The 25,492-nt window shown below is 39.8% G+C and overlaps 1 protein-coding gene across 2 annotated transcripts in view; it reads left to right on the top strand.

Annotated features, from left to right (window-relative positions):
* Positions 1-25,492, top strand: part of PPP1R21 (protein phosphatase 1 regulatory subunit 21) — a 62,941-nt gene that overhangs the window by 32,291 nt on the left and 5,158 nt on the right. Inside the window, exons 13-19 of one of the 2 annotated variants that reach the window (XM_045885035.3) lie at positions 2,008-2,100; positions 6,754-6,881; positions 9,152-9,304; positions 13,685-13,777; positions 16,563-16,805; positions 21,863-21,895; positions 23,568-23,684. In XM_045885035.3, the coding sequence (XP_045740991.1) occupies positions 2,008-2,100; positions 6,754-6,881; positions 9,152-9,304; positions 13,685-13,777; positions 16,563-16,805; positions 21,863-21,895; positions 23,568-23,684 (860 nt within the window). The remainder of the gene's footprint in view (positions 1-2,007; positions 2,101-6,753; positions 6,882-9,151; positions 9,305-13,684; positions 13,778-16,562; positions 16,806-21,862; positions 21,896-23,567; positions 23,685-25,492) is intronic. The other variant, XM_045885038.3, reaches the window with a different exon arrangement.

Here is a 25,492-nt window from a genome sequence, read left to right as displayed (position 1 = left end):
TTTCTGGCTCATGAACATGGTGTATTTTTCCATCTAGGTAGACCTTGTTTAATTTTATTTTGTAGTTTTTCGGAGTAAGCACCCTGATGTTGTTTCTCAGGGGGTTCAGCCTTGGGCATGCACACAGTTGCCCTGGGGTGACAGTGGTTTTGTCAGGGCCCTTTCCCTGTTTTGTTTCTTGATCTTACCAAGGATAAGCTCCACTGATTGCTGGCTGACTGCCATCTTGTTTTTAACAATGCCTTTGGGGCATAAATTGCTCCACAGATGACCCCCTTGAATTTGGGCTTCTTTATGGGTATAGTTTTTGAGATCAGTGTTTGAGGTTTGTTATGACCCCAGGAGGGCCTTCTTAGCTGTTTTTCTTCTCCGCTCTGGTCAACCAGCCAGCCTACAGTTTAACTTATATCTTTTATGAATCTACCAATTTCCTGTTAACTGCTTTCACCACAAGCTCCATTATTTTTGAGAGTGCCTTTAGACTTGAACTTCTCCATACTCTGTTGAGAATGAAATTAATTCCTTTGGGAACAGGTTCAGAGTTTTCTGTTTTAAGGCCTGTGCCTCCCTTGGACTAAATCTCTGAGCCATGGTTCTGGTCCTGGAGATGGGGACAGTGATGCACTTCTCAGAGTAACACTCTTGCTTTAGTGGCTGAGCGCTGGGGGAGGAGGCAGGGGCTGGGGGGGTGGAGGGGTAGGGCCACAGCCTCCGGTCTCCTTGGCTTGCCTTTTTCAGTGTGAGCTGGGGCAAGGCTATGTATGGAGAACCCCAGTGTACTCAGCGGTACTGTGCTCAGGGTAGAACCTCCATCCCCCGAGTTGGGGCTGGGTGGGAGAACTCCCACCTCTTAGTCATACTCACCCCGAACTTAGCTTTAGCAACAGGTAGGTGGGGACAAGGGTGAAATGCAGCCCTCCAGCTGGCAGTTAGAGGAGAATTATATTCTTGGCCTCACCAGTCTGGAGTGGGATTTGTAGCTCACTGAGCTGGTGAGGGGAGGGTGGGAATGGGTCTTTGTTCAAATACCACAGATTCTGGCTGTTCTTACTGAGTTGTTAAAGATTTTTTTCTTTTTTCCCCCCCCTTTGTTTTTAAAAGATTTTCTTGAGTAAATGTTTCTTCATTTGCTGTATGCACTTAGGATCATTTCCAGAGTCTTATTAAATGGTTGTTTTTTGTTTGTTTGTTTGTTTTTATTAACATATAATGTATTATTTGTTTCAGGGGTATAGGTCTGTGATTCATCAGTCTTACACAATTCACAGCGCTCACCATAGCACATACCCTCCCCAGTGTCCATCACCCAGCCACCCCATCCCTCCAACCCCCCTCCACTATAGTTTTCAGGGGCACCCGGTGGCTCATTCGGTTAAGCGTCTGCCTTCGGTTCTGGTCATGATCTCAGGGTCCTGGGATCAAACCCCATGTCGGGCTCTCTGCTCAGTGGGAGTCTGCTTCTTCCTATGTACTCCCCCACTTCTCTGCCCCTCTCATATTCTTTCTCTCTCTCTCTCAAATAAAATCTTTTAAAAATAAAATAATTTTCACCAGTTTTTTGGGGGGAGTGGATCTGTGGAGCTGCTCATGCTGTCATGTCAGAAGTGGAACTCTGAATAATGGTGTTTTTAGTGAGGTTCAACAAATAATGTGTTGGGAAAGAAGAAATTGAGAAATGTGTTCTGTAATAACAAGGTGGAAATTCACGAACTTTTATTTCAAAAAGAATCATAAAATATGTAATCCTACCTAACAATTTAATTTTGATTCTTAACCATTAAAAATGTTTGTGGATGTGGATCATGCAGATCAGTTGGATATGTCTATATTTATCACTGTTATATCTGAATGTGTCTGCAAAGATGTCAGGAGCCATAATTTCCAGCATATCACAGGCAGAATTTATTCTCTCTCTTCCCAAAAGTGGAGGAAGAAGGTGGGCTGTCAGTTTTTCAGGCGAAGAAGTCTTCTGGGGAAATGCTTAGGCTGGTGATTTTGGTTTCCTAGGTACAGAGCCAGATGGACTCCTTCGGACAAACTACGGTTCTGTCTTAACAAACGTTGGTGCTGCTCTGCATGGATTTCATGATGTCATGAAAGGTGAGGCTTGAGAAGGACATAAAGAAGCCGAAAACCTTCATCTTACTTTCTCAGATCTGCCCGAATGAGATTTAAACAAATACTGCCAAGGCTAATAGACCTCAGAGAAAGGCTTAGTAGCATTTGGCTTCTGTTGAAGTGCACAGCTCACTGCCGTCTGCTTTTTCCATCTGCTTCATTTCTGAAGGTAAACAAAGTGCCGAAGAGAAACCCTTGTGCACAGTACTTTAGCCAGAAATGCACTGCACTGATTTAAGGCAGGTGTGTGCATTTTATCAAGTCAGGCATGCTATTCAGAGGCATTTAGCAAAATACTTTGCACTTGTTAGAGCCCAACCAAGCATGAAGGAGTTGAGGAAACCAGGGTTTAAAGTTCCAAGAAAGAATGTACTAACTTTCCACTCCTGTGCATTTTTATGTTTAAAGTGCCCATTTTAAGTCCTGTTTTGTTCAGGGGAACCTTGAGAAGTGCAGGTCTGGTTTTAAACTCTGGTCAGTGTTTAATTGCTATGGACTAAGAATATAGTCAGTTGAAGGACATTTCATATGCTTCTTAGCTAACTGTGATTCTGAGTTGACTTTTTAATCTATAGGTCTGCATGGCTTCTAGGTTTTTCTCTTCCTTTCTTTTCCTTTTGAAGGCAGTTGGGGCAGGGGGAGGGGGAAAGGGCAGAAGCAGTTATCAGAAATAGCCCAGATTAATAATAGCCTAGATTATTCGTTGTGGTGTGGAGGTAACAATTAGGGACCAGTTACTAGTTTCACAGAAAATAATTTTAAAAACTAACGAGTGTTGGAAAGCATGTACAAGATGTGTATATTCAGGCCCTTCTGTAGATTGGCATGTAACCTATGGCACTGGGAATCATTCATAGTGCCAGTAGTCTCACCTAGCACCACCTTACCATTCAGTGTGGAGAATGGGCCTTTTTGTGGCTTTTCTTCAATAATAAGGAGTTTAAAAAATTGTTGTACTTCTGGAGCTAGCCCTGGCTGCAGGAATCACAGCTTGAATAGACAGTCTTCGTGGCAGGTGACAATAGTTAGCCCCAAACCAGCAGAACTAGTCTGGTGTGTGGAGAACCCAAGGGCCTGGTGCCTATTTCCCAAGCAGCTTTTGGTTTGGGGAGTTCAGATCTAGCTGTGGTCCTTTCTTCCAGAACTTTAGTTAACCTAGAACTGGGCCATTGAAACCATAGGTAGCTCTGTTGCCACATTTTTTTGTTTTTTTGGTTTTATTTTCTAAATTTTGCTATGCTGACATAATGATTTCTTCTTGCTAGTAGTTTCTCTCACATTCCTCTAAAGAAGGGGCTAGAGCGGTGGAGGGTAGCTGTCCAATGAGAAGGGTTTTAAACCTTCCTTTACATTAAAAAAAATCTTGATTTTATTTATATTTCTATTTTAATTTATCTACAATTTTATACAGATGCTTTTTTTTTAAGATTTTTTTTTTTTAAGTAATCTCTGTACCCAACATAGGGCTCAAACCTACAACCCTGAGATCAAGAGTCACACACTCCACCAACTGAGCCAACTAGGCACCCCCCATACAGATGCTTTTATTCAAATATTACATAAGATTAAGAAGACACCAAGCCGTCCAAATCAAAGAATGTTGTTATTTGAGGCATGAGCTGATGGAACTTACGGGAGGATCAGTCACCGTCCCCTCCCCCCAGCCCCCTTAGTGCGTCCACTTGTTTCTGTCCTTGCAAATACAATGTAAAGAGAGAATATTGGGAAACATGAAGGGTGATTGGCAAGATTATGGGGTCCTGTTGCTAGGTTTACAGTTCAAATTTGTCTTCTTACCTAGCTTGGAAGACTGCTGTGTATCTCTCGGAGACTCAGAGTGAATATCAACTGGCATTAACAGAAGAAGCTTTGTGTTTCAGAGAACTCTCAAACCTCTTCCCTTGCTACTTTGCCCTGAATAATTGCTTGATCTGAGCTAGGAGGCAGGCAGGCAGGTGTCAGTGTAAAAAGAGAGCTAGAGGGCGCCTGGGTGGCTCAGCTGGTTAAGCGACTGCCTTTGGCTCAGCTCATGATCCTGGAGTCCTGGGATCAAGTCCCGCATCGGGCTCCCTGCTCTGCAGGGAGCCTGCTTCTCCCTCTGACCCTCCCCCCTCTCATGTGCTCTCTGTCTCAGATAAATAAATAAAATCTTTAAAAAAAAAAAAAAAGAGAGCTAGAGATTTATAAACATGTCAATCTTACATGGATTCAAAATTGGAATGAATTAATCTTTTAACAAGGGAATTCTGAGAATTGTTGATTTTTAATCTCAGGTCTAAAGCAGATAGACCATAGGAAACATAAAAAGAAATCTCGGGGTGCCTGGGTGGTCAGTTGGTTAAGCATCTGCCTTCGACTCAGGTCATGATCCCAGGGTCCTGGGATCAAGCCCCACATCAGGCTCCCTGCTTCCTGGGGAGCCTGCTTCTCCCTCTCCCTGCCGCTCCCCCTGCTTGTGCTCTCTCTCTCCGTCAACTGAATAAATAAAAACTTAAAAAAAAAAAGAAAAAGAAGTCTCTGGCATAGGTCACATGGTTTCTTTGTTCTTCTTGGATTTAAAATTTAGTGTCAAGGAACACCCTAAATAATTGAAATCTTTGGACTCAATAAAGAGTGATCAATTGGATCAGGAGAATTCTTAGTCAAACTACAGTGGTGCTGTTTCAGTGGGAACCATGTCAGCGTTCAAAGTACTGTATGACTTTCCTAAGTATCTCAGTCATCTACCAGTCACCTAAGATTACCTGCCAACCAAGTTGTATTAAGATTTGTGCACTTCCAGTAAAATGGTGACTACAACTTTCTGTGGTGTGTAGAAAGAAAATGTCTCTGTTGGGGCTAGCAGTTCAGTATATAAAAATGTTCAGTGGGGCGCCTGGGTGGTTCAGCCGGTTAAGCGGATGACTCTTGATTTCGGCTCAGCTTCTAATCTCAAGGTCCTGGGATTAAGGCCCTTGTTGAGCTCTGTGCTCAGTGGGGAGTCTGCTTGAGTATTCTCTCTCTCCCTCTCGCCTGCTCTCCCTCTCTCTCTCTAAAATAAATAATCTTTAAAAAAAAATGTTCAGTGTTCCAATTGAATTTTTATTCAGTTGGATATCGTAGGAATATATAGAGGATAATCATTTATTTTTAAAAGTATAAACATAATAATGTACCAGTTAATTGGCTCCTTTGCTGTGACAGGTGTACCATAGTAATGTAAGGTGTTAACGGTAGGGAACGCTGGCTAAAGGGTATACAGAAAGTCTCTGTCACTTCTCTGTGAATCTAAAACTATCTTAAATTACAGTTTACAAATTTATGTCTATTAAATATATAAGTAAAACAATTCCCCAGTTTTAAAATTTTATAATTTTTTGTTTTTAAAAGATTTTATTTATTTATTTGACAGAGAGAGAGATAGCGAGAGCAGGAACAGAAGCAGGGGGAGTGGGAGAGGGAGAAGCAGGCTTCCCGTGGAGCAGGGAGCCCGATGCAGGACTCGATCCCAGGACCCTGGGACCATGACCTGAGCCGAAGGCAGACGCTTAACGCCTGAGCCACCCAGGCGCCCCCCAGTGTTAAAATTTTAGTAAAAATAATTTTATTCATAAAACAGTGGTTTTTGTGTTAACATATCATGATCATATCAGGTTAAATCTCAAATGCCATTTCTTTCTAACTAGTCTTATTTCTTTTTAATTATCCAGTCAGAAATCAGCTAGATTCCTTGGTTCTGAATGCAATTCTCGGCATACACACCTGTTATAAAAATTAATTTTCATATTTTGTGATTTATTTTTAGCTTTGTTGATAATGATAATTCATGCTGTTGTACCTGAAGTATTCTAAAAAATTCAGAGGAGAATGAATTGTGAACACTTTATTATTTAAAAATACCATTACCCTTCCTCGTAAATCAGAGTTGTCTTAAGAATTCTCCCATTATCCTTATTTTTGGGGCAAAATCATTCTTTCTCAGAGACCCAGAAAACGCCAAGCTTAGTTGTTTGGCCAGTTTCACCTACTGCAATTTCTTCTAACGCTTTTATGTCTAAGTCTGTGTCCTGTGCTTTGCTAAGCGCAGGCTTTGTTGTACTACTCTGGGACTGGGGGCGGTGGCCTGGGAAGCCAGACACAGGGCCCTTCAGTCCTGGCTGGCTGTGCAGACCCTTGCTGGTGTCAGTGTCAGGGTGTGTGCCCGCAAACTGGCTGCGGGCCAGTAAGGATTGCGGGCCATTGTGCCTCTGTGGGTCGCTCTGTTCCCGCCTCACAGTTAGCTTAGAGGAGGACTAGATAAATTCTCATCTGTGCCTTCCCAGACTATGAAAACAGCGTTATTAACTGGCAAGTAACTGCTCAGGGTCATTTACCCAGCCCTAGAAGAAGGGCAAACGCTCAGATGAGGGATAATCAGAGCCACAGGCTGGTGGCTGTAATAGAGACACAGACCCTCACTTGTCTCTAGTCTTTCCACATGGATTTGTGACCTAATTGATATTCAGGACAATCCTGATAGAGTTGGGACCTTTTTTGTTGTTGTTGTTGTTCAGATTTACTGTGTAAGTCTCTAAGAGTAGATATGAGAAGTTAATGGGCTGGTTGTGTGCAACTTGTATATGGATAGTAAGAGTTTTCATTTGATTGCTTTTATAGATATTTCTAAACATTACAATCAGAAAGCTACAATAGAGCATGAACTTCCAACAGCAACACAGAAGCTCATTACGACTAATGACTGTATCCTGTCATCAGTAGCAGCATTAACAAATGGAGCAGGAAAGGTAAGTTTTCTCGGTTTATAGTGACATGAACTTTAATTCTTAAGTAAGCTCTTTTAAAAGGGTTTTTGGAATATCAGGCCTTTTTGTAAAATAAAGTTGTCTCCCTTTTCCTTCTCCCTACACAATATTTAAAGCAATATGGGAGTGACTTATTAGCATTTGTAATGAGTCGCTTGCTCACAGTTTAGTTTTTAGGGAGATATTTGATGATCAGTATACATCTTTGTACATATCAAATGTCTGCTTTATAGAAATTGGGAACTTCTATAAAAAGAAAAAAGAACCAATAAAACCTTTGTTAATATTTTGGGGTTTTTTCTCTCCTAGTTTTTTGTCACAGTGCTGCTTCTGTGATTTTATTTCCTAACAAGTGCTTTTAAGGTGACTTCAACATGTGTCTTTTCATTGAACCATTAATATTAGATAATGATTATTTGGCTCATTAAGCACTTAATTATTATTATAAACTGACCAAAATGCACTTTCTCTAAAAATTCTCTCTTGGATATTCTGATTTCAGCAGTTGTCACATTCTCAGTACAGCTTTGCTGATTCAGATTTCTCTGAGAACTACCCATATATGTGTAACTGGAAGGACTGTATTCAGAGCTGTCTTAGCCCATTTATTTCGGTTGATGCATCCTAATTTCTCAAGGAAATTTCTCTATCTGTGTTTTATATACCATTATTTTTCTGACAGGTTGCCTCTTACAGAAACAAATTTTTTCAGGTAATTAAGTTAATCAGAAGTGATCACAGATCATTTTATATATTCAGTGACACTTTGCTAGCGCTTGGGGCCATCATTAAAAGGTGTTATCTTTAGGTTCTGTCAGCTCACAGGTCTATGCCTACAGGGTTCTCCAGCAAGAAGACCATCCCTATTGCCCCCTTTTGAACACTTGCATCTACAGGCATGCTGTAGCTTTCTGAAGATAATTCTAACTTTGATTCAGTTACAAAAAATTCTGGAAAAAGAGAACATTGGCATTTTAGAGGAGTCTCTGCATTTTTCAACTTTTATGAAAACTCTGAAATATTAAATACCTGGATCCTTCACAGCTAATTTTAGATTTGCTTTACCTGGAACTTTAAAATGTTGTCTCAAGGACAGGTCTACGATCTTTATTCTGAATTTTTTGTGAATGGTTTTTAACTGAAATAAATATCTGAACTAATGTTAGTTGGTGGCAGCTTAATACTTAGCTAATGTGATTCGATCAAACTAAATTTTATAGTTTGTAATTTTTAGAAGCCCAGTGAGAAAATGTAATATATGCCTATTGAAGAACATGTAGAAAATGTAGAAATATTAGAAAGAGGAAAGAAAATAAACCTCACCGTATACTGCAGTGACCCAAACGCAAACCGTCCATGTCGTTTACAAGGAATATAAGACTCAGGATTTTTAGAATCCTTTATTTTCTTGAATACTACCTACTATAGAATTTCTTTTGATACAGTAAAATGATGAAAAATAAAACCTTTCAGACCATTAGTGATTCATTGCTTACTTTTTGAGGAGTTTCTCAAAAAGTAAGCAAAGTTTCTTGCCAAGGTGTAGGATATTTTGTTCTATAAGTCACTTCTTATTTATCAAAACAGGGTATTCTTTAATGTAGCCAACACTTTTTAATTTTTCTGGCTAATAACCTTCTCAGACATTTTTATTTATATCACCATTTCATACAGCACTGTAGATTCAAAGTCATGGTTCAGTCATGGATCTTCATGGCTGCCTACACAGATTTAACTCATGTTAAATCTGTTAATGACAGGGTCTACTAAATTGCTAGTCTTTATTATACGTGTAATTCACACATTAAGTTTAAATAGAGTGAACATATTCCAAGATGCCATATCATGTCTCATGTTGGAATTTGAAGCATTCAAAGTTAAAATACAAATAGAATGTATAAATCCAAACATAGATATTTTGAGAGTAGTGGCAGAAATTAATGAGGTAAATAGCTCATGGACATCGTCTGCAGAATAAACCAGAATTAGTCTTGGTTTTCAGGAAGAACAGAAGTTGTTTACCTTAAGACCTATCAGAAGTCTGGTCTCAATCTTTCTCCTGGTATTGTCTTTTTATTACAAATCATTGTCCTAGGTATTCTCCTCAAATAAATAAATGTGGGCTTTGGGGCAGGTGTTGAAATTTCATTTCCATACTCAGCACCTTTAGCTCTGGTCCGAAAACTATTAGGCATATATGTTAGATATATTATTGGAAAACAAAATCTGTCTTCTTGTCACACTTGATTTAGATCGCATCTTTCTTCAGCAACAACGTGGACTACTTCATTGCTTCTCTGAGCTACGGGCCTAAAGCAGCGAGTGACTTCATTAGTCCTCGTTCAGCTGAATGCATGCTGCAGTACAAGAAAAAAGCTGCTGCCTACATGAAGGCTCTGAGAAAGGTTTGTGAACTGCTGTTGAATTTACATCAGGGGAAAATCAGGAATCATTCCAGAGAATGGCGAGAGTCTGCACAGTTCATATCGTTTAGATTTTACACAACTGGGGGGCACGGGTGGTTGGTGGGTACTGGGGGAGGTCTTCAGGAAGGAGAAGGTGACAGAGACCCAAACCTCAATTAACATGTGATCTGTGCATAGACCATGTTGGACTCATGTCCCCAAGTGCCTGGTAGGAGTGTTTAGAATGAGGCAGCCAGGCAGCCAGTTAGTATCCAACTTCAGAAGTCTCAAACTTGTAGAAACAAAAAAAATGGAAATACATCTCTAATTCTTTCCCGAATATAAGAAAACAAGGTCATTGCAAAAAGAAATCAGAAGGCACCTGATGTGATGAACACTAGGTGTTTTATGCAACTGATAAATTATTGAACACTACATCTGAAACTACTGATGTGCTGTGTGTTGGCTAATTGAATGTGGATAAATAAATAAAAGAAATCAGAAGATAAAGCAGTACATGAAGAAGAAAATTATAATTGCACCAAATCCCACCACCCAGAGGTAGCTACCATTAACTTTTATTAGAGTATATCTGTATCCAGAAAAATTGTAGTACATGTGTGCTGCACATGCACAAGGAAACACACATGTCTATGTTATAAAAAGCAAAGTGTATCTGAATACATACGGTTTTACTTATTTATTTATTTTAAAAATTTTCTTTATTTGAGAGGAGAGAGAGAGTGCACGAGCAGGGGGCAGGGCCAGAGGGGGAAGGAGAGGGAGAAGCAGGCTCTCCGCTGAGCAGGGAGTATGATATGGGACTTAATCCCAGGACCCTGGGATCATGGCCTGAGCCGAAGGCAGACCCTTAACCAGTTGAGCCACCCGGCTGCCCCCATACGCTGTTTAGAATCTGTTTTTTTCCTCATAGTGAATTGGAGATATAAAAATTGTGATTTTTATATATCAAATAATATATGTCTGTAAATATAAATTGTTATAGTATTTCATTCTGTAAATGTGTCATAATTTAACCAGTCCATTGCTTGTGGATATTTAGGTTGTGTTCTATTTTTCACTGTTACATGCAGAGCTACAGTAGATATACTTGGACCTGCAACTTTGTGCATTTGTTTTTTACCTTTTCCCCTTATTTTTTAAAACTTCTGGTTACACATAATGTATAATAAACACATTCTTATATTACATTACAGGTAAAGTACAGTCCTTAATTTCACTTTCTTTCCAGAGGTGACTAAAGTAATTAGTTTGATGTGTAACCTTCCAAAATCTTGGAGCATTTACATGCATCTATATAAACTTATAGACAATATACAATAAATAGAATTTTCTTTCTTTTTTTTAACCTAAATGCATGTTTCATTGTGCCACATGATTTTTTCATTTAGAATATTTTAGGGGTGCTTGGCTGGCTCATTTGGAAGAGAATTCAACTTTTGATCTCTGGGTCATGAGTTTGAGCCCTACATTGTGTGTAGAGATTACTAAAAAAAATAAACTTAAAAAAAATTACAATGTTTTAGATGTATAGAATTGCTGAATCACTATGTTGTACACTTGAAACTAACATTGTCAGGTTATACTTTAAAAAAATGAAAAAAAATGTTTTAGAAATCTGTATCATTACATATGGTGGCTACTATATTCCTTTTAAATACAGCATAGAATTCTATAATATGAATGTTCTGTGGCTCATTTAGGTATTCCCTGTTGGTGGGCATTTAGGTTCATTCCAGTTTTTTACTGTTATGATAATACTGCAGTGGATAACTTTGTAAATGCCTCAGGTACATGTATGGAATATTGAGTAGTAGAATGTTCTAGATCGTGTGGTTTGCACATTTTAGATTTTAATATTTATTGCAAATTGCCCTTAAGAGTAGCTGTACTGGGGCGCCTGGGTGGCTCAGTCGTTAAGCATCTGCCTTTGGCTCAGGTCATCATCCCAGAGTCCTGGGATCGAGCCCCGCATCGGGCTCCCTGCTCGGCGGGAAGCCTGCTTCTCCCTCTCCCACTCCCCTTGCTTGTGTTCCTTCTCTCGCTATCTCTCTGTCAAATAAATAAATCTTTAAAAAAAATAAAAATAAAAGAGTAGCTGTACTGTTTTACCCTTCTAGCACTGTATAAGGCTACCTATGTCCCTATATTTGTCTAATTAATTTAATTATATGTTTAAGATTAATTTCCCAAAATGGAATTGCTGGTTCAAAGTGTGTGACTCTTTCACATTTTGGCACATTTCTTCCAGATTGCACTTAAGAAGGTTACCTATTTATAATTTACCAGCAGTAGAAGTATAAATTTAACCCATGAATTTAATATTTATCCATCTCAGAGACAAGAGGTTTCTTACTATTTTAATTTGCAGTTCTTTGCTTATTGAAGTGGAACGTCCTTTCATAAAGTTATCGTTTGTATTCATTCTGTCAGTTCTCTGTTCACTGTTGACCTATTTTTAGATAGATGTTCCTAATTAGGGTTGAAAGAGCTCCCTATTATACTAAGAATTTTATTTTATTTTTTAGTTTTTTTACAATAAAAATGTTAATCCTGTGTCTGTGTTGGAAGTATTTTCCCCCCAGTTTGCTCTAGTATTTTTTTCAAAATAGAAGTTTTAATTTTTATATCATTAAACCAGTCTTCATGGTGGTGATTCTCAGCCAGGGGTACTTTTCAAGATTACAGAAATGTTCACCTACATTTTCTTCCATTATTTTCATGGTCTCAGTTTTTAAATTCAAGTCTTTAATCCATCTTGGATTCATTCTGATGTAGGTGTGAAACAGGGAATCTAAGTAGTTATTTTTCTAAATTATTAACTGGTTGTCCTTATAGCGTTTATCTGATAATCTGTCCTTTCTCCATTGACTTAAAAAAATGCACCATTTATCACATAATACATTTTTTGTCTCTACATTTGTCTGTTTCTAGATCTTCTGTTGTCTTCCTTTGTCTGTTTTTTTGGTTTGTTTTGAAAAGTTTTATTGGGGATTTAATTGGCATACAAGAACTGCATATATTTGAAGTATACAATTTGATAGGTTTTGGCATATGTCTGCACCCTTGAAATCATGGTCAAGACAATGCCCCTTAGTAATCTTTTTTTTTTTTTTAAGATTTTATTTATTTATTTATTTGACAGAGAGAGAGAGAGAGCACAAGCAGGGGGAGTGGCAGGCAGAGGCAGAGGGAGAAGCAGGCTCCCCGCAGAGCAGGGAACCCGATGTGGGACCTGATCCAAGGACCCCGGGATCATGTCCTGAGCTGAAGGCAGACGCTGAATCGACTGAGCCACCCAGGTGCCAGCCCCTTAGTAATTTTTACTCCTGCCTCTCTGCCCCCATCTCCTGACAATCTGCTTTTTTTTTTTTTTAAATTGAGATGTAAGTGACGTATATTATATAGTTCCAGGTGTACAACATAGTTATTTAACATTTATATACATTATAAAGTGATCACCAAGATAGGTCTAGCTACCATTTGTCACCATACAAAGTTGTTACTTATTATTTATATTCCTTGCGTTGTGTGTTTGTATCCCTGTGCCTTATTTATTTTATAACTGGAAGTTTGTACCTTTTAATCCCCTGTCCCTATTTTGCCCATCTTCCCACTCCCCTTCCACCCAGCAACCATCTGATTGTTCTCTGTATCTGAGTCTGTTTCTGTTTTTTGTTTTGTTTTGTTTTGTTGTTTAGATTTCACATAGAAGTGAAATCATATGGTATTCGGTACAAGTCCCTATGGCTTTAGTTAGTGTAGATTATAACTGGAATGACAAGTCCCTCTTCATTATTTTTCTTTAAAAAAGTTCCTTGTCGGGGCGCCTGGGTGGCTCAGTTGTTAAGCGTCTGCCTTCGGCTCAGGTCATGATCCCAGAGTCCTGGGATCGAGCCCCACATCGGGCTCCCTGCTCAGCAGGGAGCCTGCTTCTCCCTCTCCCACTCCCCTTACTTGTGTTCCCTCTCTCACTGTGTCTCTCTCTGTCAAATAAGTAAAATCTTTAAAAAAAAAAAAAAAAGTTCCTTGTCTGGGATACCTGGGGGGGCTCAGTCGGTTAAGCGGCTGCCTTCGGCCCGGGTCATGATCCCAGGATCCTGGGATCGAGTCCCACATCGGGCTCCTTGTTCAGCAGGGAGCCTGCTTCTCCCTCTGTCTTCCTCTGCTTGTGCTCTCTCTGTCAAATAAATAAAATCTAAAAAAAAAAAATTCCTTGTCACATTAGTAAATGAAGTAGTGTATGTTGGTGTGTATCTGAATTTATTATTGAACCCCACTTAGGATTCTTATTTGTGTAGGTAGGATCAGGGAATGATATGAACTTTTTCTTGAATTCTTATGATGCTTTTTCCATAGCCCCTTGTGGAGTCTGTGCCTTACGAAGAAGCACTGGCAAACCGCCGGGTCCTTCTTAGCTCTACGGAAAGTCGAGAAGGCCTTGCCCAACAGGTATGGTGCCTGGCAAATCATGCTACTTGTTAAAAGAGCATAAATGTTAAATCCCCTGGAAAAGGCTTTTAACACAGAACAATTTAAAAGGTTATATAAGTAAACATGTAAAATTAGTGGTTTAACACATGCTAAAAAGCACCATAAGCATATTTCACTGAAGAATGTTTGTTGATACTCTAAATAAGTCATCTTGATTCAGTTGGTGGTATAACTGCCACTAAAGTAATATCAACACACTTGGGACACGGTGATTCTTTTTTTCTCTAGGCACTAGATTTAGATGTCGGGAATAATAAGGCAAAAAAGGGGGAGGAGCTAGAGACTCCATTATTTTTATTTCTTAAATGATCAGGAAGGGAAATTTCCAATGTTCAGTTAGTTGGGCAGTTGAACTTGGGGGCTAGGTGGAGGTGGGAGGGACTAACTTTTCCAGAAGTTGGTGCCCGCTGACACTGGTTTAGCTTTTGTCAGAGACTTACTCCCTTCAACAGCAGGCTTGATTTAAGTTTTGGAAGTATTTATCTTAAAAGACAGTGCAAATAAATTCACCTGAGACTTTATTTTGTCCATACTGGCACATATCACTTATCTTTTTGACATTAATACGCTAGGATGTTGGAACTGAAAACTTAATTCAGAGAGTAATTCCTGAAAAACAAAATTCCTGGGATGAACAATAAGATGGAGAACACTTTAAAAATTGATTTTCCATTTTCTTCTTATTTTATCAAGAAAAGTAAGGCTCCAAGAAAGTAAGCAGCTTTTACCCAACGTAGCTAGTAAGTGGGGAGAGCTGTCTGGCTTCAGAGCTGTTGCTTTTCCCACTCTGCCGTTGACCAGCTGCAGGCTAGTCTGATAAGCACTGGGCGTCACTTCCTGCCTCTCTGCACTGAGGATAATATCTGCCTTTCAGGGTCGTGGAAGGATTAATTGAGCCAAGGGGAGGCAGTGTGATACAGTGAAAAGAATCAGAGTTGTGAGCCAGACAGATGGGGTCCCGATCCTTGCTTTGCCATTTGCTAGCTTAGCAGGTGGTTCAGCTGCTGGGAGCTTTAGTTCGGTTCTTTGAGAAATGAGAATTGAAGGACTGGGAGGCTTCAGTGGGTTAATGTCAGGAAAGTACCATGAACAGTGTCTGCTGCTTGGTAATTGCTCAGCCATGATAGTTGGTAAAACATTTGGAACTCACTGCAAGCTTGCTTTTATTTTCATGTAATTCTCAAACTTTTATTTGTCCTGAGAATTAGTTTTTTAAACTTCTTATTGAATGGAATATAACATACTTAAAAAAAAGTATACAAATACTTAATGTATAGTTGACCCTTGAACAACATGGGGGTTAGGGGCATTGACACCCCCCCCAGTGCACTCAATAATCCGTATAGAACTCTTGACTCCCCAAAAACTTAACTACTGTTGACTGGAAGCCCCACTAAGGGCATAAATAGCTGATTAATAAATATTTTGTATATTATGTGTATTATATACCACATTCTTACAATAAAGTAAGCTAGGGAAAAGATGTTATTAACAAAATCATAAGGAAGAGAAAATACGTTATTAGTACTGTACTGTATGTATTGAAACAAATCCTTGTATAAGTGGATCCACGTAGTTCAAACCTGGGTTGTTCAAGGGTCAACTATATATATAGCCCAGTGAATTTTCACAAGTAAACATACTGATGTAACTAGCACCTTAGATAAATTTTTTTAAAAAGAACATTTCTTTATGTAAAGTATACCTTTAAAAAAAATTGCCAGAAGCCTTCCTTGTGCCCCTTTCCAGTTATTATTCTCCTTGCCTCCAAAGAGATCCATCATCCTGCACTCTAAGATTAGTGTAAAAATTCAGTAAATGGACTTTTCAATTAAATGAGGTTATATAACATATATTCTTTCAGGTCTGGCTTCTTTTGTCCAACGTATTTGTAATACTCATCCGTGTTATATGTAATTGTGATCTGTCCATTTTCATTGTTGTTGAGTATTCTATTGTGTGAGTAGGCAGTATTCTTTTTTACGGCCTAAGGAGTGTTTGGGTAGTTTCAGGTGTTTGGCTATCCTGGTGCTCCTGTGAGCATCCTTACACATGTCTCTGGTAAATATGCACACTGTTCTGTCGGGGATACACCTGGAAGTAGAATTGCTGGGGCATAGGATAGGATGTCATCAGCTTTAAAGATCCAGCCAAACGGTTTTTTAAAGTGTTTGTCCCAAATTCCAGTCCTCCCAGCACTAGATGGTAGTTCCAAATGCTCCACAAACATGCCCACCTTTGTATTTTCTATCTTTTTAGTTGTAATCATGCGGGCGGTTTTAAATTGCTTTTTCTTGATAGTGACATTGAATACCTTCTTTTTTTATGTTTTTAGTCTTGTTCAGTGTCTGTTCAGGTCTTCTTTTTTTTTTTTTTTTCTATTTTTCTACTGGGTTGTCCCATCTTTTTCTTATAATTTGTAGAAGTTCTTTATATATTCTAGATAATAGTCCTCTGTTGGATACATGCTTTGCAGATGCCTTCCATTTTGTGGCTTTCCTTTACACTCTCTTAATGATACCTTTTGATGAATAGAGATTCTTAATTTTACTCTCCACTCTCTCAGTTTCTGTTTGTGCTTTTTGTATCTTGTTCAGTATTTCCTTTTCCGTGTTTAACAATCAGGCTTTTTTGTTTTTACTTCTGGGAGGTAGTTGGGGTTGATGTTCTGTGAAGCCTTTCTTGAGCCACTAAGTTTTATCTGCATCATCCTCTAAGGTGCAGAACTCTATTGCTTTTCAAGGTTCAGCAGAGTTTGGAAAAGATCTCTAAACTGGAGCAGGAAAAAGAACATTGGATGTTGGAAGCACAGTTAGCCAAAATCAAGCTGGAGAAAGAAAACCAGCGAATTGCAGATAAGCTGAGGAGTACGAGCAGTGGACAGGCGCTCAGGCTGGCCCAGGAAAATGCCACCGGCGTGAATGCGGCGGGCCGGGAAGAAGCCTCAGCCAAGGCTGTGCTGGAGCCTGCTCACAGCACCAGTCTGGTAAGTGTCTTCTTTTGTAATGCCAGTTGGTAAGGACTTAACCTAGTGTTTGGTGTGAACCATCGAAATTACATGTCAGTGTGGGCATCTGGTGGCTTAGTCAGTTAAACGTCTGACTCTTGATTTCGACTCAGGTCATGATCTCAGGGATGTGAGATCAAGCCCTGCGTTGGGCTCTGCACTGGGCATGGAGCCTGCTTATGATTCTCTCTCTCCCTTTCCCTCTGTCCCTTACCAGCCCTGCCTCTTAAATAAATAAATAAATAAATAAATAAATAAATAAATAAATAAATAAATAAATAAATAACAGGTCAGTCAGTGTAAAACAGGTATAATCCACACATACCAGAAAAAGCAAGTGGTAAGCAGGATGCCTCCTTCAAAAAGCTATTCCATTATATTTCCTTTGATTTTGCATGAGACTTCCCCATGGTGAGGACTGTATTCCTGGAAAAGGTCTACTAAGTCAAATTTAAGGTGATTTTGTTTTTCCATAGAAACATTTGTTTTTTGTTGTTGTTGTTGTTGTTTTTTAAATTTTATTTTATTGTTATGTTAATTACCATACATTACATCATTAGTTTTTGATGTAGTGTTCCATGATTCATTGTTTGCGTATAACACCCAGTGTTCCATTTGATACGTGCCCTCCTTAATACCCATCACCAGGCTAACCCATCCCCCCACCCCCCTCCCCTCTAGAACCCTCAGTTTGTTTCTCAAGAGTCCATAGTCTCTCATGGTTCATCCCATAGAAACATTTGTAATATGGGTTATGTTTCTGAACAAAGGCTTGAATGTCTACCTTTTCATAGAAATGGCCACGTATACCCTTTTAAACTAATTACATGATTCCTAAACAGTATAAAGTTTCACAACATATATATAATACAGAAACCCATCAGGTTATCTTACAACCTTATATTTCTTTCGTTCTTTTTTTTAAAAGATTTTATTTTTTATTTATTTGACAGGGAGAGAGAGCACAAGCTGGGGGAGTAGGAGAGGGAGAAGCAGGCTCCCTGCTGAGTAGGGAACCTGATGCGGGGCTCGATCCCAGGATCCTGGGATCATGACCTAAGCCGAAGGCAGATGCTTAACTGACTGAGCCACCCAGGCGCCCCAATATACAGATGTTTCTTAAACTTTTTCCCCCCCAACTTTCTGTATGTTTGGAACTTTTCTTAATAAAATATGGGGAGAAAAAAAGAATTAAAATTTTTAGAAAAGCAAGAAAACATAAACTGAACTTCCCAGGGTTTTGACTTGTGTGGGCACCATGCTCACAGGATGATCCTATAGTGACTCCCTGGTCCCAGGTCTGAGTCCCAGACACGAGTCCTGCACGGTGCCTCTGGCTAGGGGAAGCGGACTGACTGCCTAGGGGCACATTCAACACACATAGCAGGATGTTGACATCTGTTCAGGTGTCTTTGGGTTTCCCCTCAGAGTCTGTCTCATTGATCTGGTCAGACCTTTCTCCCTCTGGTCGGATTTCTTCTTTCAACCCCCTCTCTTTCTGCTTCCCTGTATCTGTTCTTCCCTCGGCTTTCACTTGCGCTAGCAGTGAAGTTGCTTGGGTGGCCAGGGAGTAACTTGGACCAGACCAGCCAGGAAGAGTGCTCATACAACAGTGATGTAGGGATCGTGCTCTGGCGCTGGCACTGCGGACCTTGGGCACGTTAACTGAGGCAGTTCTCTCACAGGTCCTACAATATTGTAGGTACTGTCATCTTTATTTTGTAGATGAGACTGGGGGACAGAGAGGTGAAATAACTCAGCTGAAGTCACACCCTTGGTAAGTGATGGAACTAGGATGGAATCCAAGGTATCTGGGGCCATACTCCCCTCCCCTCTTAACTGTGGCCTTGTGCTCTGATGATTGGTGTCAGAAAACAGATCAGCTGACATAAAGTCATTTGTTTACTGCTTGCCTTCCTTGAAGTGCTGGGAGTTGGCAACATTGGTGTATTTGAGTCATTAATGTCACTTGCTGAAAGTTCAGGCCTGTCTTTATTTGAACATCTTCAATGGCAAGCATGGTTATTAGGTATGTAAGTGAGAAGGATTTCCAGGGACATGGGAAACCTTTAGTGCTGAGCACTGTTGGGCCATGAGTGATGATGATGTGATTTGTGTTTGGTGAGTTTGGAAGTCACTACTTTCAGTAGTCTGTCCAATTAGCATGTGTGTACCTGGCCTTGATTTCTTCTGTTCACATCTCTTAAGGGTCTCTTTCCTCCCACCCAGCTCATAAGGTGCTATCAAAGTAATTTTCCTAGAGTATATTACTGATTATGTACTCTTGTTTTTAGACTTCTGGTGGCTCCCTGTTATCTATAGAATATAATCCACTCACTTGTTTGGCATTCTCGGTCTGTGGATACCTTTTCCAGACTACCTTTCTTGCCCTGTCTTCTACATCTCTTTGTACAAAGCCAAACTGAGCTCTTCGCTGATAACATTCTTTGCATTTTTGCTTCCCTGTCTTCGTTCAAGCTGTTTCTTTTGATATCTGTTCATCCATAACCCCTATCACCTGTATACTCACAAGCTTTTGCCTTCCAACTCCTCTTTCCTTCTCCTTGACTTTCTTGAATTCAGAATTCTACCCGTGATTTCAGGTACAGCTGAGGTGCCACAGTTTCCGTGAACCCCAGTTTTGGGTGTTGTCTATGATGGTCAGGATTAGAGAACCAAGACATGATTGGCCTCCTTTCCTTTTTCACAGTAGGTCTTTGTTGCTTTCAATCTAAGGGAGCACAGGCATGGGTAGACATCTGTGGAGTGCTGTGGAGTCACAGAGGAGGCCGCTGGAGGGCACAGGGAGGATGGCACAGAAGAGGTAACATGAATGGGTTTCAAAAGTGAACAGGAGTCCAAGGTAGCAGAAGAGTATTTCAGGCCAGGAGAAGGGTCTCACCATGTAACTCTTCTTCCATCCTGTACGTGGAGGATTCCTGCCAAAAACAGCCTGGAGACCATTGAGATAAAAAAGTGATGGTGTTTTCTGCCTTCCTTGATGTTTCTCCTTTTCAGGCTTTTTTTTATCCTCCTATCCCCATCTGCCCTTAGTGAACTTATTGAACTAAGTACGCAGCTCTGTGTGTCCTTCCTTTCGGGTGTCTGGAGCAAGTCTGTGCCCATTTTAAAATTAACTGACTAACGGAGCTCATCTTACAAGCCCTCAGAAAATTAGTTTGGTTCAAGCACCTTGGGACTGAAAAAGTTACATCATATAGAAATACTATTTCTAACCCTAGGGCACTTCAATAGTTGAATGCATAGTATTTGTCATTAAAATACCTAATAGTGTAATTTGATCTTTTAGCCACCTGCTGATTTATCGTAATAAAAGATGGCAGTAACCTCAGGAAAGGAAAAGCACAGAATAATACAAATTTCTGGTTCTTGCTGGAATTAAAAAGCACTCGTAGAATTTTAAATGTTTTATGTATAGAGAGAGTACATGTACACTGTAGATAATTAAAAACTACAGAAGTGTAAGAGAAGAAAAAAGTTGACATGCTCCTGAATACCCAAGCAACTACCGTTAACATTTTCCTGCAGAATTTCACACATGGTTGATATTGTGCTATATAAAATTTTCAAACCTTTTAGGGTAATGTGAATACACAAACATTTATCATATTATCAGAAATCTGTATAAACTTAGTTGTTGATTGCATAGTATTCTACATAAAATATACCTTAGTTTGCCTATAAGTGGACATTGGTTATAATTTTTCTCCTTTTATGCATAAGGTTTTTTTCTGCATCTTAGATGATGTCTTTGGGATGTAAATCTCAGGGTTAGAGTTTACTAGGTCAAAAGGCGTGAATGTTTTAGAGTTTCTTGACCTTTTAATGCCAAATTGTTTTCTAAAAAGGCTGTATCAGTTTACACTCCCATTAGCATCATATGAGAAAATGTTGAAATTATGTACATTAAGTTTTCCTTCCATTTATATAATACCTTTTCTTTGTGGGTCTGTGTGCTGTAACACATTCTCAGATTGTAACCTGGGAGTCAGGGGATAAGGGTGGGGAGGCAGAATATAGATGCACACTCAGAGTTTCTTTTGCCAAATGTAGTCTAGTCGTATTTAAATATATAAAATTAAATGGTTGGCGTGTTACCACAGACAGTTTTTAACTAAAAGAGAAAGACTAATTGCTACTTCTGCTTCAGTGAGTAGAAAATTATGGTTCTTTAAAAAAAAAGTCTTATAAATGATCCTTTTTACAGCTAGGTGGGCATGACATTCATTAGCATACACTCAGTTGATATACGGTTCACTGTTAAGAGTAATACTCTTGAGGAGATGATTTAGAATCTGTGAAAACTGTTTATTGGGTGTTATCTGTGAGAGTATCAGAATCCACTGAAGCTGAATTTCTATGTTTCCTTCAGTTATTATGCCCAAGCACATGCCTTTCCACCTTGGACAGTAACCTGAAATCATTATTCATGACTCTCTGTTTTTGAAATCTTAATCCACAAAAGCAAGCTTTAAACAACTTGGCAGTACATTTTCTTTTTCATTAATTTAAATCTGAAGTGTGAATACTTACTAATGTCATAACATTGTATCAAAACATATATTTCTTCTTTCTCCTTTTGAACTTTCAATAGAGTGTTATTTGTGTTTTCTGTTTGGAATGTTCAGTTGTTATGGTCACCATAAAACTGTCTTTACCCCTCCTTGTCTACTGCTTTGGAAATAGGCATAGAAATGACGAGATGAGTCAAAGCTGTTCTTCCTCTTTCTCTTCCCAGGCAGTTTTTGGATTTCAGTGAAAAGAACTACAGCATTTTGATAGGAAATAGTGATCGTTATCCATTACTGCCTCATGATGGAAGTAGGGAACGCAGTTAGCTCTCTGTAGGTACAGCTTCCTGGTAGGTAGAAGACCAGACAGGTGATCTTCTAGGTCTGCACTCATGCACTTAAACACAGTGTGAACTGAGAAGAGAAAGTATTACAAGTGTTGCAGCTATTGTGTTGGAAGTGAAAACAGTCTGTTCTAAAGCTTTTTTTCCTCTTATGTTCTAGATTGGGATTTTAACCAGGACATCTGACAATGAGGTAATGTGTGCTTGGCATCACGTTTGTTTGTAAGTATTTGGCTGTGTGTTTATTCACAAAGTCCTGCAGAAGTCAGTCTTGTCAAATTGTTTTCTGACGTTTCTAGCAAATGTGGAGCCAGTGTTTTTCTCCTCCATCCGTGGATCCATGTTGCTTTTCTTTCTGGTTCTACTTTAACTGTCACCAACAAATTATAGCCTGTTTTTGTAATCGCCTCGTTGAATGACTTGGCTTGGCAGTTTGACAAGGTGTGGTGGGAGCCTGGCCAGCAGCTTGGCTGGCATCCTGCGTGAGGCTGGAGGCATCAGCCCTCCCAGTGGGCAGGCTGGGGAACAGGGCTTCTCAGGGCCTTGACCAACAGTGTGCTTGTGAGTTCTTCCCACCCCTCAAGTGAGAGGGAACCCAGGTCAGATTTGGCTTTTGAGTTTGGAAGTATTATAAAATGTAACTTTATAAATAACCACTCAAGGAACATTGAAGTTCTTCAGCTTTCTACTCAGTGTGACAAGCTGGTAAACACAGTTCCAGTAGGTTGGTAAACTCTTTGATTTCCTTATTGGCCTTTTACTTTAGGTAATCTTGAACTTCTGTGTATGTTTTTATTTTTATTTTTATTTATTTATTTATTTTTATTCTTAAGTTAATCCCCATACATTACATCATTAGTTCTAGATGAAGTGTTCCATGATTCATTGTTTGTGCATAACACCTAGTGCTCCATGCAGAACGTGCCCTCCTCAATACCCATCACCAGGCTAACCCATCCTCCCACCCCTGTCCCCTCTAGAACCCTCAGTTTGTTTTTCAGAGTCCATCGTCTCTCATGGTTCGTCTACCCTCCGATTTCCCCCGCTTCATTCTTCCCCTCCCGCTACCTTCTTCTTCTTCTTCTTCTTTTTTTTTTTTTCTTAACATATATTGCATTATTTGTTTCAGAGGTACAGATCTGAGATTCAACAGTCTTGCACAATTCACAGCGCTTACCAGAGCACATACCCTCCCCAGTGTCTATCACCCAGTCACCCCATCCCTCCCACCCCAACCCCCACTCCAACAACACTCAGTTCGTTCTGTGTATGTTTTTAAATTAAACTCTATAGCATACCATTGCTAGAGTAACTAGAAGAAACATTGGTCTGGGACAAGGGCTGTAAACTGTTCATTATAGAAATAGTGTAATTGGTTAGTGTGTTTAAGAGTATTAGAACCGTCTTAAGATAATTTGGGGGAAAAAAAGGAATGTTTGGCTTTTAGGGGTTCTAGTCAATGCTCCCCGTCCTGTGCCTTCTCCAGCTGAGAGGGGGATGCAGGTGTCTGATGGGTGGGGATTTTGAAGGCCAGGTTTGTGGCTTGTCAAAGCGGATGGAGGGACATGGCCCCAAAGGTCGTGGGCCTCCCAGCATTTCACTTCTGCTCTGTTCTTTTGAAGCTACAACCTTGTTCTGACATAGGCAGGATGCTGAATAAGAGAAATGTGGACTGTACATGCATTTACCTGGTTTGTCTGAAGTTTCTTCGAGGGGTAGGGAAGCTATGATTCCCCATCAGATTTCACATGAAAATGTACAAAATGTTGTCTTTTTTCCTTCTTCTTCTAGAGTGATGGTCATCTTTTCTAGAACTGCTTCATTTCACTGGCATTTATTTGCTTAGTTCTGTGTGCTCTGTTTAGCTTCCAGATGTGGAATCTCGTGAAGACTTAATTAAAAATCACTACATGGCCAGGATAGTGGAGCTGACTTCTCAACTACAGCTGGCTGACAGTAAGTCAGTGCACTTTTATGCTGAGGTGAGTGGAGAGGGAATTCGATTTGGTGGCTTTTCCCAATCCGGGCAGGAATTAGGTCACCATCCAGGTCCCCTGCTGTTCACTGGAAGACAGATGTCTGTGTCTGTGCATCCATGTGAATTTGGTTGGAGTTCATATTGATTGGCCTATATCCAATCAAAAATCTTCATTTCAATAAATATAGGACTGATTTGTCATTTCCAGGTTACCGAAAGATAGTTGAGAGACTTCTAGGTCGCCTTTCCTATGGTCACATCACAGATGTTCGAGTGATTACTTGTTTTAGAGAATTACAGGCAGGTAAACATTCACAAGTCAAGGAATTTTCATGCAAAGAAATTAAAAAGCAAAATATGCCTGGTTCTTCTTCTTCTTTTTTTAATACTCTTTAATTTCTAAGTGACAAGTTGTAGAAATCAGGCCCTATAAATGATGAAATGAAAAATGTTAAATGTTTTAAGCCTTTGTTATATAATCTTAGTTTTTGTTACATTTTCTTTTTCCCTAACCAAATAATTCATTTTCTTAGGAGAATTAGAAAAACACTATGCAAGATACTCAATAAAATAATACACAGTTCATTAATTACAAGGGAGAAAATGAAGGAAGAAAGTACAGAAATCAGAGTACAAGACAAATGATAAGATAGAATGGCTGTCGCTCAACATATAAGAATACCTGTAAGGTATCTGATTTAAAACTTTCAAAGGTCAGTTACAGATGGCAGACGGAGAATTACGATGCTTTAAGTTGTTAAAGACCTTGAGAAAGAAAAGACAGCACCCTTTATTGGGACTGCGTGATTTTTCTCCTGTACTGCGGACTTGGAGAGGTTGATGGGAGGCCGGTTGCTCAAAGTGGAGAGGGGCTTTGCTGCTTCTTCCCTGCTGAAATAAATGATGTCTTTAGCTCCGTGTTGCTCACCAGCTGCCATTATCTCCCTCTTTGGTAACAGCTGGTTGCACTGTGGAAACTCCTCCAGTGTGACCTCAGGGCTGAGCTTCTGAGCCTGGGAGTCCTGTCCCTGTCTGGGTCCCTAACTGCCTTCTGAGGTATCGTCTCAGGCTTGATTGCCATCGCCCTGAAGACCCATACCTTGCAAAACTCTCTCCCTCTGTTTCAGGTGTGGTGCTGAGCACATAGTAGATGTTTGGTTAATAGATGGTGGTTGATTTGACTGGCAGAACTTTCCTGAAATTCTCTTGTGAGGAATGAAATGAGTAGCTGGGGAATATCTGAGGCTCTTTTATTTCCAAGAGATTTGCTTGTCTTGGTAAATGTCTTCAGCACAATGTGCTACAAGAATTTCTACATTGTCCTAGTTTTTCCTTGTTTATAAACAGGAAGTGGTGACCCCCTCCATATGACTTTACTGGAATGGTTAGTCTGAGTGTCTGATGTCGACACAGATTCAGATGTGTCTCGACAGATCCTCCTTGTCAAAGTCGCCTGGCCTTATCAGAAAGTGTAGCAAGCCTTTTAATGGCACACCGTCTTTGAATAGTGAGAAACAGAATTTTTCTTTCTTCTTGATCAGCTCTGTCTCTGGGTAGCCTAGCTTTGGTAGAACCCCAAAGAAAGCACTGGGATCTTTGCATTCCTGCACTCACTTCGTCCTCCCCGTAGAGCGAGCCTAATCTGTAGCCTGGGGCTGTAAAGCTTTTATTGTTCTGTAACGTGGTCTCTAATAGAGGACTTAAAACACAAGAAAAGTGCCTTAGGATTCATCTTGCATGGTCAGATGCCATTGATAACTTTTGAAATAACCACTTCTGTTCTCATCCAGTGTGAGTATAAATGAATCCTGG

Source organism: Mirounga angustirostris, unplaced genomic scaffold (genome assembly GCF_029215605.1).
Source record: "Mirounga angustirostris isolate CCGP_5_RB_7025 unplaced genomic scaffold, mMirAng1.0.hap1 SCAF_10, whole genome shotgun sequence".
Taxonomy (NCBI): domain Eukaryota; kingdom Metazoa; phylum Chordata; class Mammalia; order Carnivora; family Phocidae; genus Mirounga; species Mirounga angustirostris.
Note: the sequence above shows the minus strand (reverse complement) of the source record. Positions and strands in the feature narration are given on the sequence as shown.